This window comes from Macrosteles quadrilineatus, unplaced genomic scaffold (assembly GCF_028750875.1).
Source record: "Macrosteles quadrilineatus isolate MER2022 unplaced genomic scaffold, UCM_ALF_1.0 Scaffold_5__1_contigs__length_97177068, whole genome shotgun sequence".
NCBI lineage: Eukaryota > Metazoa > Arthropoda > Insecta > Hemiptera > Cicadellidae > Macrosteles > Macrosteles quadrilineatus.
In genome coordinates this window covers 75,211,652-75,229,383 of record NW_026542598.1, presented here as the reverse complement: position 1 = coordinate 75,229,383, position 17,732 = coordinate 75,211,652, and the positions used below count along the sequence as shown (strand labels likewise).

Genomic DNA, 17,732 nt, shown 5'->3' with positions numbered 1-17,732 from the left:
AATATGAGCTTAATAAGACGGGACTTTCCAGCTTTCTTCTGACCCAACCGGAAGAATTTGATTTCTTCGTGGTTTATATTCGCATCTACTGATTTAACGTCATCCGTCATTCGTCAATCTTCTCGTCAGTCCGTCCGTCCGTCCGTCGTCTCTCTTTGAAGTTTGAACTCACTCACTCCAGTCACTCCTCCCGAGTCCTCCCCACTCACTTCCACCACTTCCACTGGGCCACTCACTCACTGCACTGTTTCTATTCACCAACTGTTCGTTCTTCGTTCTCGTCTCTCGTTGTCGTGTCGTTGCGTTCGGCGTTCTGTGTGGTCGTGGTGGTGTGAGCCGAGGAGAAGAGAAACAACGAGAAAGACGGCCAGACGGGACGATTCGGTCGGTTACTAACTACCTCTCATTGTTCACGTTAAACGTTTTTCAATTCTATTGAAAGTTGTAAACTTATTGATACAAAACAATGTCAGCCAAGGCAGTTCACATTACGGACGAGGTAAGTATTTTTTAAATTTTCAATATTACTTTGATTGATACGATTTTATTGGCCGAAATGAACATGTTTTCACGTGATCGTTAGGCGGTGGTTCCTGTTAATACAATCACATTGTGACATTGATAAGAATGAGTTTCTTTTTTCGAACAAACTTTCAGACAATGAGGGTTTTGAGAAAGTCGCTCTTAAAGTTTAATATGACTGACAATTTTGGGATTCTAGTTGTCTTCAGTGTAGGCCTAACATTTTTTTAAAATGTGCTTTAATAAGGTTAGAGTTTGTTTAGGGTCTTAACTTACCCAGTCATTTCCATCTTGTGCTACTAAGTTCCAAGTGTACACCTGATTTAAGCTCTCTGAAAGTGATTGCTTAGCACTTGGAGTTGAATAACTTATGTCCTAAATCAACTTGACCCATGAAAGAATCCTCGAATAGCCTAGCCTATTTGTTCTTAGGAGAAGTCATGTTACATAACCTGTCAATGGTTCATTCAATCCCTTGTTATCAATTATAGGCCTAAGTTAGATTTAATATTTACAAAGAGCTTCACAAACAAAGAAAAATAGGTTGGCCTAACTATCAATTCATAAACTGAATGTAGTCTAACTAACTTAGGCTAAGTTAGATATAGGGTAACTTGAGTTTGGCCTATCCAACATAAGTTAGCCTAGGCCTAAGAAGTTAATCCTCGAATAGGAAATTTGCTTAAATGGGATTATGTAGTAAAACTGTGCTGTGGTTAATATGCATTTTAGGGTTTGCACCCGATTTTACGATTTATTTTACGCAGAAAATAACCATAACTTACGCCCGAAAAGCGACCAAAATGACCAAGTGGTTATTCAAATCAACCAAAATAACAAGCAGATCACGATTATGCAAGAACTATTTTGATCTGACGTCAAATAAGTTAGCCTAGGCCTAACTTAAAAGCGGTAGGCTAACTTATGTAATCAAAAATGAAATGACTTAACTTACTATCAGCAATAACCCCAACTCACTAGGTGACCTGTGGGAATTAACTTAGGGGTTTTGGGTGGGGGTGACATCCAACGTGGATAATCGGGAGGAAAGGGTAATTTTACAGGTAATAATGGGTAATTAGTCATTAGGAATTGGGAACTTCCATTTAGAACCAAAATTGAACATTGGTCTTATTAAGGCATGAGGGGAGGGCAGGTTGAGTTTTATGCGGATTTGTGGCTGCATAAAGTGTTTTGAAGTTAGGTTAGATTAGGAAGGTAAAGTGAAAGTGTAGGTTATAGCATAGACTAAGCAACACAAGTAGACTCCTCATCCCATTGTAAATTTTGAAGCTTGTTTTTTGCGTCTAGTTCATGTACGTCCACACTGATCGCTAGTGTAGACAACATTTTGTTTCTATTATTTTAGGGTTATTTTCATGATTTGTGCTTTACTATTTGGTTATATAACTAGGAGACCAGTTATTGCTTATGATTATATCGTTTTATTAGGTTAAACGAGGTTTTAAATTACTGCAATAACAAGAAACAAATTGTAAACAAAACATAACCTCTATAGTTGGACGTACAGAACTAACAATAAAATTGGCTTCAGCTGTTCCATTAGGATGACTAATCTACTAAGGGAGTATGTTTTATCTATGGTTATAGTCTACCGGGTTGTTAACACGTCCGCTGTGGCTTATCAATTGGCTTTTGCGTATTCCCAGTGCGGTAGAGCCCACAGCGTCAAACAAACCCGATTGCCATGTGTGATTGCTTTTCAAATTTCGGTCTGACGAATAGGAAGTAACGTGTGTTGATGACCTGCTTTACGACGAGAGTCGACGTACCTAGTTCGCTTAAACACCCACAGATAGTATCACTGCTTGAAACGTAGCCGGTCCCGGTTGTGATTGTATTGCCAATTGGAGGGAGAAAGCCGGGACAACAAGTTGAATTTTAAGCTTGCCAGACAAGGATTTTACGGGGACATTTACTACCAAATTTACCTACGCTACAACAAAAAGCAAGTCACACACTTCACGCTATCGTGGAATAGGTCAGGCTTCGACTGACGCTAGAGCGAAAACGAAAATACATTATACGAAAGGTATTGCCGAGCGTTCCCGATTAGGTACGGACACACCCTACGGGCACCGAGCACCGTACCGGGTCGGGAACGGCCACACTCAACGTGTTAATTGTGTTATATCTATGTTGTATTTAGCCATTGGAGTCATATTTTAGTTGGTTACCTAAACAAGGAGGATACGATTTTGAAAATGCAATCTATTGCTGCCCGTTTTGTGGAAAAAATACGGCTTTGTAGGGCAATACCGTCTATATAGTCACGAGATGGAGGACAAAACGGCCAGCAATAGATTTGAACATGACTGGTTGTTCATTTTTCACCCCTTTTGTATGACCAAATTTTTTCCCAGTATACTACCTTGATACTGTCGTGTTCGTCTAAGTGTCCTCTATCTCATGACCATATGGGTATTTCCCTACATGGCCGTATTTTCCGCAAAACGGCCAGCAATAGATTTTAACATGACTGGTTGTTCACATCTACTTATTGCTGAGTTATTGCCTGGTTCACACCAATAGTTAGGCCTACTGATGGTTTTGGGAATTTTCTCTGTAATGTTTAGTTTTACAACAATGCTTCAACATTCAAAATTTTTTTTAGCTCTACAAGATGGCTATATTGAAAATTGGGCATTTTAGCAAATTTCCCTATAGGGATGAAGCTATAACCATAGGTCTCATGGTAAGCATGGTGACCTAGGCCTGGGACCGATTTACTTTTTCATTTTTGATGTCCCCAGAGGCCAAAACACCATTCGTTCAAATGACTTGCAGTGCTCGATTTGAGGAGAAACACGGCGGAACAGAGTTCCGGTACCCCTCTTTTGTAAAGATAAAAATATTGGCATAGGCTAAATAGGTAAAAATCCAAATTACATTTGGACATTTTTTACAAATTAAACACTGTACAGTTAAAATAACTGTAAACTATTTAATTTTGGAGTATTACACATCTACCATAGCTATAATGTTCTACCACTTCACCTAAGCAATAGAGAATTATTATTAGCCTATATTATTTTATGTTATTTTATGAATAATTATTATTCATGAAATGAAAAACATAGATACATAACTGTAAACAATCCTACTTTGACAGTTCTCATTGCGAATCACAGTTTTTGATGTTGCTTTTTTCAAATTAGCTGTTTTCATAAATGCAAAAAAATATAGTGCTGCACCCTGTTGGTAAATCTTATAACTTTTTAATGCATTCCATATTATAGAACCAACTTTTTTAGTTGAAACAGCTGACTAAATTCTTTAATTCCCTTTAAATATGAATACTCATAAGGTTAACATGGGGAATTACAGAGCCACTGGGGCAGAGCCCGAAAGGATTTTTGGGATAAGAATATGCCTAGGCCTATATGTTAATCGGGAATGTAAGCTATCATCATGCCAAATTTCAGCCCAATCCGTCCAGTGGTTTATGTGTGATTGAACTTCAAACACACAAACAAACAAACAAACCAACAAACAAACAAACAAACACACAAACTTTCACATTTATAATAGGCCTATTAGTAAGATAAGATAAGATATCTTATCTATTTGCACTGTTAGTTGCAGTTATCTCAAATTTAGTCATTGCTTTTTTTACTCAATTATCTCACAATGTTTGGTTAATGGACACAATTGTCAATTGACTATCCTATTAAATTTTATAAGTATCAAACTCATGATTCTAATAAAAAAATTATGATAAATTTTTCCAAAGAGGATCCAGTAACTACAAGTTTATCTGTTGATTAGTCACTATGTAGCCAACAGCTACACATTGCAGAGCTATCTCTTTGGATGTATCATAGGAATATGAGGGAAATTCCAACCAGGAAGTAGGCTACACAATCATTATTCTTGGAATGGTTGAGCAACATTCCAGTTCTCTTGACCTTGGTTGGCTCCTATGATATTAGTCATGAATTCAGTTGTGTGTATGAAAACTTGATTATTTTGTACGCAATCTAGTCCAAAATAAGTCACAAAATAAAAACTGCATTTCTTGTATAAACAATTACATAGTTTCTATTACTTAACATTATGTAAGTAGGAGAAATTCATTTCATCAACAACACTTTGCTTGTTGTGCAACCAGTGACAAAGTAGCAGTTATCTAATTTTCATATTAAAATCATGACGTGCATTTATATTGAGGTTTATTCTAAAGCGTGGGAACCAAAGATCCCTTTAGTTCTTTTCACATGTAAATTACATAATCAGTTAATTGGTTCTTCATTTGTGTCTTGTACTTAGGTTTAAAGGCCTTTGGTGAACGCTTATAATAATAATAATTTAGTAACAATCATAAAATTATGTTAGTATTGATTTGTAGACCCCTTACATTTCACAGAAAATTAAATTCCATATTTAAAAAAATATTTGCCATTGCCATTGTTTAAGAAGCATTAACAAACACCTTACAACCTGGCTAAGGGTGGAAACATGTGGCGCGGCGAGGCTGGAGTGTTGCGTAACTGAGAGCTTGTTTTCTCCGATGGTAGCGGCGCTTCACATGCACCTTGTAGAGTGGCGATGGTAACGAGTCAAGGAGCCGGATTACAGTAATTTTGAATCCAGATATTATGGTCCAGTGAAATTTACTGGTTTTGTATAAGAAACCAATTAATGGCAAAAATTGTAAAATACATAAAAGTTGTCATCTATTAAGCCTACACCACTGTTGAAATATTTAAAACAATAAAATAATAAAATGCATATATTTTTTTAAAATTCTAATCATTAATAGTAAAAGCTGTTTACAGGACATGTTTTTAAAGTGGATACTGTACTTATTGGACAAGAATAATTGCACATCATCATTTGATATATTGCAATAGCATTAGTGGTGCCAAACAGGACTGCTTTCAGGAACCAACAAAATAAAACTACATTTTAAACCATGTAAGCTACGTTGTCGATTTAACCTCTCAGGCCTGACCATCGACTAAACCCTCTTAAGGTAAAGGAATCGGTGTAGAATATCGAAGCGGAGAGGCTAGCGTTTACCAGGTACGCTCTCCGCTCCATTATGTTTTGGCGCACCTACAATATTTTTTTTTAGACTGAGAGACCAATAAAAGTATAGGCCTAAACGGAAAAAAATTATGACATTATTGACAATAAATTACCAATAATTTATAAACCCTAAGGTTAACAAGAAAATAAATCTTATAAAGTTCTAAAATAGGTAACATGTTTTTCTATTATTAAACTAATTGAGTCCCTCATTTAAAATTATGCCTATCTCAAGTGGTCTAGGAATGAATTTTGTTATTGTAGACAATATTTTTTGGAATTTGGGACTCTTGAAAATAGTTTTTCAAAAGGTTACATACATAATGATTTACTATACCATTTGAATCCCTAGTTGAATTAAGGTTCACAATAATTAACACCACGTAATAGTGTGTGTGTACATAACATTCATTTTACTAAATAAGTTCAATAATTTAAATCATACCATTTTGTCTGCCTCCTATATTGTAACTAGAAAATAAGAAAATTATTACCTTATGAAGATAAGATGTCAAATAAATATGCTCCTATCATTGATTTACAGTATTATGTAATATCTTACAGTAATCTTTTTAGTTGATAATGGTGTAGTAATGCCCTAGAACTCCCAAAAGGAGATGTGTTTTTGGAATTTGTTATAAAGTTGAAAATTACTGACATAATATGGGATTAGTAACACAAATACATCTTCCGGTTTGTAATAATTTTTAATTAGTCTAGTTTTATTTATTATAAATTAATTGGAAGTGGTATTCTGGGTTGATTATTGTTTGATACAGTAGGACCTTAATAACTCAAACATTGGTATCTCAACTTCCTTGATATCTCAAATTTTTTATAGGTAATCCCCTCGAAACAAAAATCACAATGTTAAAAGTAGGCTACATCAATAAGTCAACGGTTTATCATATTCTCCCTCCAATAAATTGAATTTTAACAGTTTTTAATCAGTGATAGGCTACTCAGCCTCAATAGCTTGATGTTTTCCTTTATAAGTTGAAGTTCACATGACGCGCCTCAATAATTAAAGTTTTGCCGTACAAGTTAGCTGTATTTTGATCCTGTAAACACATGAAAATCCAACTTCCCTTGTTTGTTTGGCATTGCTAGTACTGGGTAGTCAGTCAGTTATTGAGATTATTTTGTGCGCATGAGACGACATGTCATCAGAGCTATCCACAAAGTCGTAGAAGACTGCAGCGCTATTACATAGCTTGACATATTCTAATTAATTCTTGCCAGAAGAATTGTGTAAAGCAATTCCGGGCTAGAGCATAATGTCCTCGAATATAAAGGAAGGACATCAAAAATAAGTTATTTAATTACAAGTATTTGGTAATGTTTTTCAGGAGGACTTGAAGACCAAGCTGAAGGAGGCAGGGGACAACCTGGTTGTCATTGATTTCTTCGCCACTTGGTGCGGACCCTGCAAGATGATTTCTCCCAAAATTGAGGTCAGTGTCCGCTCACATGTTGAATCATAAATCAAAACTTTATATTTTCCTTACTTTGTGCCTTGCGTCGTCTATGTCTTAAGCTCCTGAATATGTAATAAAGCTCCTGAATAAGCTCCTAAATGTCTTCTTTCGATTTAACTGGCTTTGGTTGTCGTCGCCGACATTCTCACAACCGCATTAAGTTTTCTTTCAAGAATAATTAAGGCTAAAAAAATCTTTCCCATATTCAGTTTTTTGTCCTTAAAATTACGCAGACTGATAACAACCAAGCCTACGCACAGGCACCTGCCCATTTAGGCCTATCCTATAAGTATGGCAGATTCATCTGACAATAGTAGTTGTACTAGGTAATCTTGCTCTCTGTTTTTATTTATCTTCTGTAATGAAATTGGGATAAATAAACATATTTCATTTCATTTCATGTAGTTGTTGCCAACATTTACTTGGATACTTGGAGTATTCCCACTGGTGGCATCACATAAGCGACATGGTAGTTGGGGTTTTCTTTTTCTTTAATAATTCACTAAATATTCATGAAAAACGACATTGAGATAGAACTATCCTATATCAACAATTCATGCTGAAATCATTAACATTTTTATTTCCTCTTCCAGGACCAAATTTGGCTTAAAAGTACACTTATTCATTAGTTTAGTGTATTTAATTCAATTTTGTGAGAAGTAAAATTTTTTTATGATTTACATTGAATTTGGTAGGCATTTTGCTTTCTTAAATACAGCCTATTGGACAAGTTTTTTACCAGCTGGAGTGAATGGAAAAACTCTGTAGTTTTTATTTTATAAGAAGTAAAACTGTCACACATTTCCTAGCATAACAGGTCTAAGAGTAATTAAGTTACACAGGATAAATCTTTAACAGATATGTTTTTTTAACCCTAGCAGTGGCCAACGATCGTTCGCTGTTGATGCTTAAAACGGCCACGATCGTATGGCCCAAAATTATTTTAACGGTAAAAAACACTTATAATCAACTCAGATGAGAACATATATACACCATTCGAAAGATCATATTCCGAACTATCATTTTATTACATAAACAAACCCTGTATCAGGTATATAGCAATGTCACGACAATAAGAAATCAAATGAATTTTTGGCGCGGCACAACTTTAGCAACCGACACTTGTGAACTGGCAAAACACGACTTGTTTGGCATTACCCTGCTAATTTAGTTTTTGTCTTGGGATGTTGCGGGTGGTGCCACTGCATAGGCATTGAATTTATCTTTATTGTGGTAGTGATATTTAAAACGAAATGTTGATTGGACAACCGGTACTATTTTATGAAAACAGCTGTTTTCGAAATTTATAACAAATGGCCAACAGTCACTAGACGATCGGACGGAAATTACGAATTACATACAGTATAAGTTATTATTACTAGTCATATAATATGTCATTTTGAAGAGGAAGAAAATGTACCTTGTGATACGCTCAGGGTTGCCACTATTTCTAGGTACATTTATTCCTCTTCTCTGTTTTTTTTAATGAGTAATAAAGGAGCGGTGCACATATTCTAAAACTGACAACAAAGAGAAATTTCCAACTGAACCTTTTAACAAATAAGGGTAGGAAACGTTAATCAAATATTTTGTCAGGGCCATTAGTTGATGAGCGTGTATGCCTCACCTAGTGATATTGATCTGAGGTCATCAAGGTTCACTAAATATTCATGAAAACCGACATTGAGATAGTACTATCCTATCTACAATGTACACCTTTAAAATACCGCTAAGTAAACATGTCATGTTTTTGACAGACAAGCATATCTTAATTTCCTCGATTACACAAGATTACTAATTAAACTATATCAGTTAATCTTAATGGTTTGAAAGTGCCTCTACACCACTCTATTGCATTTAAATGTTTTCAGTAGACACTTGCTGTTGGCCAACATGTTGTTATCCCTTGTAATAATATTAATTAATAAAACAATTTATCAATAACATTTGGAAACCATTTTCAACTTAGGTAGTATTGTAAAATAATATCTAATCACATGGTTGACTCTTTAAACTGTTTATGTAGCCTACTCTAATCAAATCATATTTTTTCAATAATGATAAAGTAGAATCCTAAATGGCCATTTAAATATAGGCCCTAACTCTTTAAGATTAAGCAAAATCTTAGAATTGGCTGGCCAGGATAGCTGTTATGCATTTTTGTTGGATAGGACTTCAGTAATTATTGTTTCTGTCTACATTCTACATCTATCTCAACTATCCAAACTAAAAAAAAAAATTAATAGTATATTTCATCAATAATGTGTAAAGGGACTTTTTTTGATCCGAGCTTAAGTTTCACGACAAGGTGAGGTCAGAAAATGAGCGAGGGTTGAAAAGACACTTTTTGCCTGTGTGATTAACTATATTTTTCATTATTTTGCATCATTAATTAACAAGCTAAACTAGAAAACAAAAATAGTATTCATGTAAAGATAGATAACCTTTCAAAATGACTTCCAGAGTGAAGCTGAAAACTAACCTAATAAATGAATCGATTATTAATTTTGAAGCATGCGATTGCTTACAATCAAAATTTACAACAGTTGACTTTTACCACTGACTATTGGAAGCTTAAGTAGACATCCCATCTATGTGGACCAGCTGTTGCTAATTTTTCAAGATGAACGTAGTTGTGTGAGCCAGACACAGAGTGTGCTAGTGTCTACAATTCTATTTTCTACCTTGTCCTTATAGTTACTAAAGCTCACAATAAGTCGTTCTATCAGTTTTGACTCGGTATACAAGTTTGTGAATTCGATAGAAATCAGTATTTTACATCAGCACAAGCTGTCGGTGGCTCACATCAACTACGAGAATTTTTACCAATAACTTAAACGTGGGGATCCATCCCCATGTTAACCACCACTCCTATGTCTAGTTGTATTAATAGTCATATATTTTTACTCCTTAGGAAGTAAAAATGCTGCTTTAGACCTGCATCACATGTAGGCCTATTAAAAAGGGAGAGTTGCACGACATTTAAATCGTCCGCTGAGCTGTTGCTCATCGTGCAACTGGCTTAACAGGTTTTTTTTTTTTAAGAATAAAGTCTTGGACAAATAGAATAAATATAGACTGTCAAAGAAAGGTTCCGGCGCACACCGCTGCAGGCGAGGAGCGCAGGAGCTGTATGCTACCAGCAAACGCTGCAGCGGTGTGCACCGTAACTACATGGCATTCTAGCGGTGGATGCCGGAACATATTGGTCTATATTTATTCTATTTGTCTCCGATAAAGTGCACTGTTGCATGTCAAGCAATACCATAACGTCCAAAGCTGGTGGAAAGACTGGTAGATGTTTATTGCAGTTACTGTACTTTTGGACATGGTGAGATTTGGATGTCGAGCAACAGTCAAATATTTTATATTGGACGTCGTGCAGTGGATCCATTAAAAGCATATTGTTTAATATAGACACAAATATTAATTTTTTTTGTTAAAGTACTGCCTCCGGGTTGCTGATTGAAGATATATTCTTTGTACCATATCTTCTACAATAATTGGCCCTCTCAGGCCTAGCCTGAAGTAGTGTGGAAAACGGTTCTAAGTTGGTGTCTAGTGCCTTAGGATTTAAAGAGCTAGAGCATAAAAAAATAGAAACAAATTTTCTGGTCTTATAAGAAGTTATGAACCTTTGTGTGCAGGAGATGGCAGCAGAGATGCAAGATGTGGTGTTCTTGAAGGTGGATGTAGATGAATGTGAGAGCATCGCTGGAGAATACAACGTCTCGTCCATGCCTACCTTCGTCTTCATCAAGAAAGGAGAACGGGTAAATACACTTTTAGAACTATAGTTTACAAACACAACGCAAATTACACTGTCTTTTTAAGACCTCATTTCTTTCCGATGACATTTTCTATCAAAGTATAACAGTGCTAAAAATGTACATTCTAAAACTGATTTAGTGAACAAATATATAAACCTCTGTCTTAGTCAGCCCTAGGGTCGTCATATTTTTGATTATTTAATATTCATTAGTATTATTTTGAGCCGCAGCATGTGCAACATCATTGGCATAACTTTGGTAGACTTTGAATTGTTTAATTTTCCTAAACTGTGCCTTCTATATTTCAGTTGGAACAATTCTCGGGTGCAAAAAGAGAAAGATTTATTGAAACAGTGAACAAATTCAAATGAAGATTTTGCTTATCTCTTGGCTTTCCTGCATACCAAGTTCAAGGGTGCATTCCAATCTTTGGCAGGATTGTAATTGTCACTAATTTATTTCAGGTTGATTCCTTTGCTGGAGCAAACTACGATAAGCTGAAAGAAACTGTCACAAAGTACAAGTGAAGATAATTTATTGATAAATTACATTATTGTATTATTTTATTCCAAATCAGGTTAAGCTTTCCATGTCAAAAGTCACCATTCATTGTTGAAGAAAAACTATTTATTGTAGATAAAATATTGTTTCCAGTGCTACTTTTGTAAATCTATAATGTTTTGTATAATTATTTTGTCACATTAGATTTATGTTGGTGTTGAAAATGTGTAAACGGTATGCCTTATCTAAGTTAGGTCAAACTTTTTAACAAATGCTATGAAACAATAAATATACTGACAAAAATGTGGAAATGTATTTTACTATCCTGGTGTTTCATATTGACATGTTAGTTATGATATCTGTTCTATTACTCTTATCTTTTGTCTTCTCTATCTACTCATTAGCTTATCACTGATACATCCATGTTTAAATGTTGGTAGTCTAAATCCCACAAGCATTTATTTTGTTTAGATACTATAAAAACAAGTTTTTTAAAGGACAATATAAACCAGGAAGTATTTTAAACCAATTACCAATTATTAATTTTGTAGCTATGAGCTCAAAAAAGTATTTACCATTGTCTTTGAAAGGAGGATATAAACCAGGAAATATTTTAAACCAGTATATAAGCTCACAAAAGTATTGCTCAAACAGCCAAAACATTCGCTTGGACCCTATAAAAAAAATCATGATTAAGTCCTGTAAAATACAATCGACTTTGGTACTATTTTATGAAAACAGCTGTTATTACTGTATTTTGCAATAAATTTATTGCAAGTAAACTTCTTATTGTATTCTAAAATCTGAAGTGTATATTGTTTGAGTAAATATTACAGTGTGGATTTTACTCAATGAATGTGCCCAAAGGGAGGGAGTCCTTAGATAAATACCTCTTTTGACACATAAGCAGCGGTCCACCAGATTGTAAATCAAATTAGAAGACATTAGATCCTAAAAGATAATTTTATTTTGTCAAAATAGATTAAATGTTTGTAAAATAACAATAACCTTCAATCATCAATTATTGTTATCTGATATCTAAATTAAACAGACTGAAACATATTTCTGTAAAGATAACTCATTTTTAAACTATGATACAGTACCACTAAAAGCTGAAATATTATTTGCTTAAATTATTAATGTAATGTTTGAATTTGTGTTTTTAAGACAATCCACAATACAAGTAAAAATCTCCATATCAATGTGTTTTCATGGACACTGAGGTTATCACTTTTGATAGCGTAGGTGCCAATTATCTTTGTAAGGCCTATTACTCTTGGACTTGATTTTACAAACTTTGGTTTGAAAGTTTATCAATATCTAGGTTTTAAACAGTGTAGTAGATATAAAAAACCAATATTTTTCAACATTAACAAATTTACATAGGATGTAATAACAAGGAACAAATCAATACTTTCACCTAACATGAGGTATAGTTAGCCTGAAATTAGGGATGGACGAGATTGAATTTTTAGTTCAAGACGAGACGAGACGAGATTTTTTATTTCTCATAAAATTTCGAGACGAGATCAAGACGGGATTTCCCTTCTCATACACAACGGGAAATGCACGTTCAAAATTTTTACCTGATTTTGTAACATTGTTAGATGACTGTTTAAATACAAAAATAATGATAATAGGCAAGAATATTTACAATCTTTTATTAAAAAACATCAGCATAACATTTTTTTATTAATCACGCCTAACTTATTAAAAATGCCTACGATTAGGAAACATAGTGATATCAGTTAGGATAGAGTTCAACTTATCCTAAAATAAAATAAATCATAAAATAAAAGAAATATTAATTATTTTTATAAAATAATTACTTGTTTTGACTTTTTATAGTAATAAAACATTCCTCACACTGTTTACACTTAACAAAACTTCTCAAATGTTATTAAAGTAATATTATTAAAATAATTAAAGTAATATTTACATTTATAGAATTAATTAAATAAGAACGCCTTCGCAAAGGAAACGCAACTACAACACGCTCCTGTATTGCGGGTATTGCATTGACTTTCTGCAGGCGTTTTAAATTTTTTTATTTTTTATTCTCGTCTCGATAAAAATCTCGGCCAAAAAGAAATCTCGTCTCATGTAACAAGATTTAAAATTTCCCGAAATTTCGAGACTTGACCATCCCTACCTGAAATAAACAGAGGTGTATTTAGACAAAAAAGCTAATGGATACTGATAGTTTATGTCATCAGGCTTGATTCCCATTTTTTTTTTTTTTTTAAATAACTATACTACAAAATACTTTTGCAGTAAACCTGCAGACCAAGTGAGTTTCTATTGCAATGTTGTATCTTCACTAAAATATTCCCTTAAAATTGTAAGATTTTACACACACATGTTTTGCTGCCCCAGGGAAGGTAAAAGATTTGTTTAAATAAAATGTTAATAGCTAATTATGCAATAAAAGAATTTACAAATTTTATCAAAATATCCCTAAAGCACGGGTCACACTAGGCTGGCATCAGTTGTGAATTGAAAGAAGCAACTACTATCAGCTCAATGTCACCACAAAATTAGCAGCTGGCACCACCAGCCGGTGAAGAATTTGTCAGTAGCTGGGAAGTTGGACATGTTCAACTTTTGGTTGCAAGACAGCGGTGACTGGCAGGTCACGTCACTTGCACTCGCTGTCGCTAGCTAACAGCATAGTCTAATCACCTCTAGAAGCTTGCCAGCGGTGACCAAAGCAACACATTTGTTAACTAACATGAAGCTTTTGTCATATAACATCAGTGTTGTATATAGCTGGGAAACTTGCATTTTTTAAATGAGCGTTTTCAGTCGAGACTCAGCACACGACCGACGCACGTCTACATGTCCATAGTAAAAATAAAAGTAGTTCTACCGTGTGTTTATGTTTTATTCGTCATGTGTATAAGTGTACAGTTTGTGTATGTGTTTCAAAAACTTCAAGACACACCTAATGGGGAAGCTCAAGACCTTATATTAGGACTGATGACGGCAATTTAATTTCGCCGAAATGCATCTTCTGTAATAAGATACATTAGGATCGACCGGCGGACACAGGTAATTTAACCTTTTATTGATTGTCATACCGATCCGGAACAACAACAAACAACATAAAATGAAGTTATGTATAATAGTTTGGCCAGCATATCTGAAACAATGCAAACCAACTGCTGTTCTTTATATAAGAAGGTTTCAACTGAATACTATAAGATCCCTGTGCGCAGAACGGGTACACAGCTAGTCAATATCTAAGATTCACACATCAAGTCCATGATGAATTGTAAACCAAGAAAATTCTGCAATTTATCAATGGTTCCCACTCCTACAGCATACTGAATCTTCGTCTAGGAAACAATATTTAAACCACATTCCTCACACTCCATCCCATGCTTTACCCAAGCTCTAAATGTCAAGATAATAATACAACTATGCTACAGAAAATATGAAATATCAATATAACCAATTAAAAAAGACAGTGTCAATATGGCCACATATTACTAGACACAAAAAAAATTAGTTTAATAGATGAAAAAAGACACACAAAAAATAATTTGTGTCTAGTATAAATACTAGACACAAACAATGTTTTACTATAATTAAACAGCATAAAAAAGGAAAAATTAAAGAAAGCCCTGATTATATTGGGGTTAATTTTGTTCATTCTCTCCCTTGTAGAATCAGAAATGAGGAAAACAGAAACTTGTAAAAAAAAGCTTCCAAATTTGCTAATTAGTGGAGAGTTTTATAATTTTGAAGAATTTACTGCACTATGTTCAAATATGGAAATAAACATGTAAATATAAAAAAAAATAAATATAAAAATAAAATGGATCAGGAAAATGGTTTTAGTATTAGTTACAGTTTAAGATTAAGACACATTCATGTACACATTGTTGTATGTCTGAATAAAGATTTATTTGACTTGACTTGACTTGACATTCTTCCACAAGTTTGTACAAGATTCAGCGACAGGTGAAGAAAATGATTCTAATACAATTACTCAATTTATTCCTGGTGGTCGGCCTACTTTAATTTCAGAAGTTAGTTTTGACGCAGAAGAAGGACCTTGGAATAGACTATTTTATTATTCCAATTTTTACTTTCTCCCCCTATACCATAGTATATGGAGAAAGTATTGTTTTCGTCAAAATTTTCGAGTTTGAGATTTGAGTGGATATATTCGTTTTGGGTCCCCCTGGACCCAAAAAAGTGGTTTTTGAAGTGATGTCTGTGTGTGTGTGTGTGTGTGTGTCTGTGTGTCCGTGTGTCTGTGTGTCTGGATGTGTACAGAGCTAGAGACTAAACCTGTGGTCCGATTTCGATGAAATTTGGTATGTAGGTTCTAATCCATGGTATCTCCAGGCGTTTTTTTCATTTTTTAGAAATTTTGATTTTTAATGGGGATTTTCCCATAAAAACCCATAAAAAACCGGAAAAATTGGATTTTCTCAAAAATGGTCCGAACGATTTTGATAAAAATTTAGTACGTTGTAGCCCTTTACATTCTGAACAAAATGGTACAAATCCCATTTCTGTAAAAATTACGGTTCAAAAGTTATGGTAAATTATGTTATTTTCCCATAAAAACCCCATCAAATAACGAAAAATAGGATTTTAGACAAAAATCCGGTTTTTATTTGACATAGTATGTTATGGTCCTTACAATTATGATAGTTTTTTCATTTTTAGAAATTTTTATTTTTAATGGGTATTTTCCCATAAAACCCCATAAAATAACGGAAAAATAAGATTTTCCCAAAAATGGCCCGAACGATTTTGATAAAAATTTAGTATGTTATAGTCCTTTATATTCTGAACAAAATGGTACAAATCCCATCTCTGTAAAAATTACGGTTCAAAAGTTATTGTAAATTATGTTATTTTCCCATAAAAACCCCACAAAATAACGGAAAATCACATTTTCCCAAAATTGGCTCGAACGATTTTGATAAAAATTTAGTATGTTATAGTCCTTTAATTTCTGAAGAAAATCTTACAAATCCCATTTTCGTATATTTACTCTCAACGCTTACACATGATAAAGGTTGTTGACAAACTTATGGGAGAAAGTATGTGTCAGAATGCTGATACCGTTTATTTATATACACAATGATTAGGTATTAATTTATGTAATTATGGAATAGACTATTTTGTTAATCCTATTAGCGAATTTCCATATAGGGAATAAGCTATTACCGTAGGTCTCATAGTAAGACCTAGACCCGGGACCGATTTACTTTTTCGTATAGAGGTCTCCAGAGGCCAACAACACCATCCATTCAAATTCATATATACATATATTTATATTTGTTGTAAACTCGTTCACTTATGAGGGCTACTAAGTAATTAATAAATAATATTTAAAATAACAAGAGTACCATTTTTATTATTTTTTATTTAATAAAATTACACAACATGTTTTGTAACAATATAAGTTTCATAACCATTTTTGTTTCCCATGTTAATCTTATGGAGAAATACAAAAATTAAAAGGGCCCTAGGGCCTCACTCTATAGTTATTTGCCTAAAAAGAAAGTTTCCTGCACAACTACACGTTACGCTCTTTCCAGTGACACCAAAAACATGACAATCGGTTCAGTAGTTTCGGAGGAGTAATTGTCACAAAAAACCTGCTTGCGTATTAAATAAGTACTTGCCTATTAATATATAGATAGATTTACATAAAATTGGAAAATGTACAAAACTTAACATTATACTGGCTTTTCTGGACCAAGGCAGCTTGCACTTAGGATAATTACTCTGGAATGTACTCTAACATTACATTAAAGTGGTTTGTTGTAATGTATATAAAAATTATTATAGAATAATTATCAAAATACATAATCAGTCCTAGATACAACTAAGTATTTTATAAAAACATGGAATGAACAATGGAGATTTGTATCTTTGCAATGTTTGACTTTACATGATTATTACTGCTATATTTTTGTGTAGTATCATAGCCTAAATTGTAAAAATAAAAATAAAAAATGCCAATTTTAGTTATTTCACCAACTAAATAAATTTATGTAAGTTTGGTTATGATTTTAAAACTTTTAAAACCAATCAAGAATGTGGTACTGTATTTTGTAAATTTAAAAAAAATCCTCGCAATAGGATCTACATTCTACAACATTGAAATTCACAACTATGTCATTTTATTACAATCATCACCGTAAAACTTTTACAAGTATGGAGCAATAAAAGAACCACTGTACACGGATCATGAAAGAACACCCTACATTGTAATTATTCATGATTCATTAAATATATACTCAGGAGATCACTCTCCAGTGTGAAACAAAAATGTATGAATCATTAGTTATGGGTTGTGAATAATTTTATAGAATTAGTGCAATCATGAAGTGACTCCGGTGTGAATCAATGTATGTTTCTCCATATGGTATTTTTGTAA

General features: G+C 33.7%; 1 protein-coding gene across 2 annotated transcripts; it reads left to right on the top strand.

The window, feature by feature from the left end:
• Positions 1-281: 281 nt before the first annotated feature.
• LOC128995120 (thioredoxin-2) lies at positions 282-11,634 on the top strand. Of its 2 annotated transcripts, none has more exons than XM_054420025.1 (4): positions 282-499; positions 6,924-7,028; positions 10,700-10,825; positions 11,131-11,271. In XM_054420025.1, exons 1-4 carry the CDS (start codon positions 467-469, stop codon positions 11,191-11,193), a joined length of 327 nt encoding a protein of 108 aa, XP_054276000.1. In that variant the 5' UTR covers positions 282-466; the 3' UTR covers positions 11,194-11,271. The 2 variants fall into 2 exon arrangements, with proteins under 2 accessions (XP_054276000.1, XP_054275999.1); XM_054420024.1 differs by lacking the exon at positions 11,131-11,271 and adding an exon at positions 11,287-11,634 and having other exon boundaries at positions 303-499.
• Positions 11,635-17,732: the final 6,098 nt, after the last annotated feature.

Bases quoted from the DNA above. Each gene is read 5' to 3' on its own strand.
- LOC128995120 (XM_054420024.1), top strand. From the start codon at position 467: ATGTCAGCCAAGGCAGTTCACATTACGGACGAG. The intron at 500-6,923 runs GTAAGTATTTTT...AATGTTTTTCAG, and splicing joins CAGTTCACATTACGGACGAG to GAGGACTTGAAGACCAAGCT. The intron at 7,029-10,699 runs GTCAGTGTCCGC...CTTTGTGTGCAG, and splicing joins TGATTTCTCCCAAAATTGAG to GAGATGGCAGCAGAGATGCA.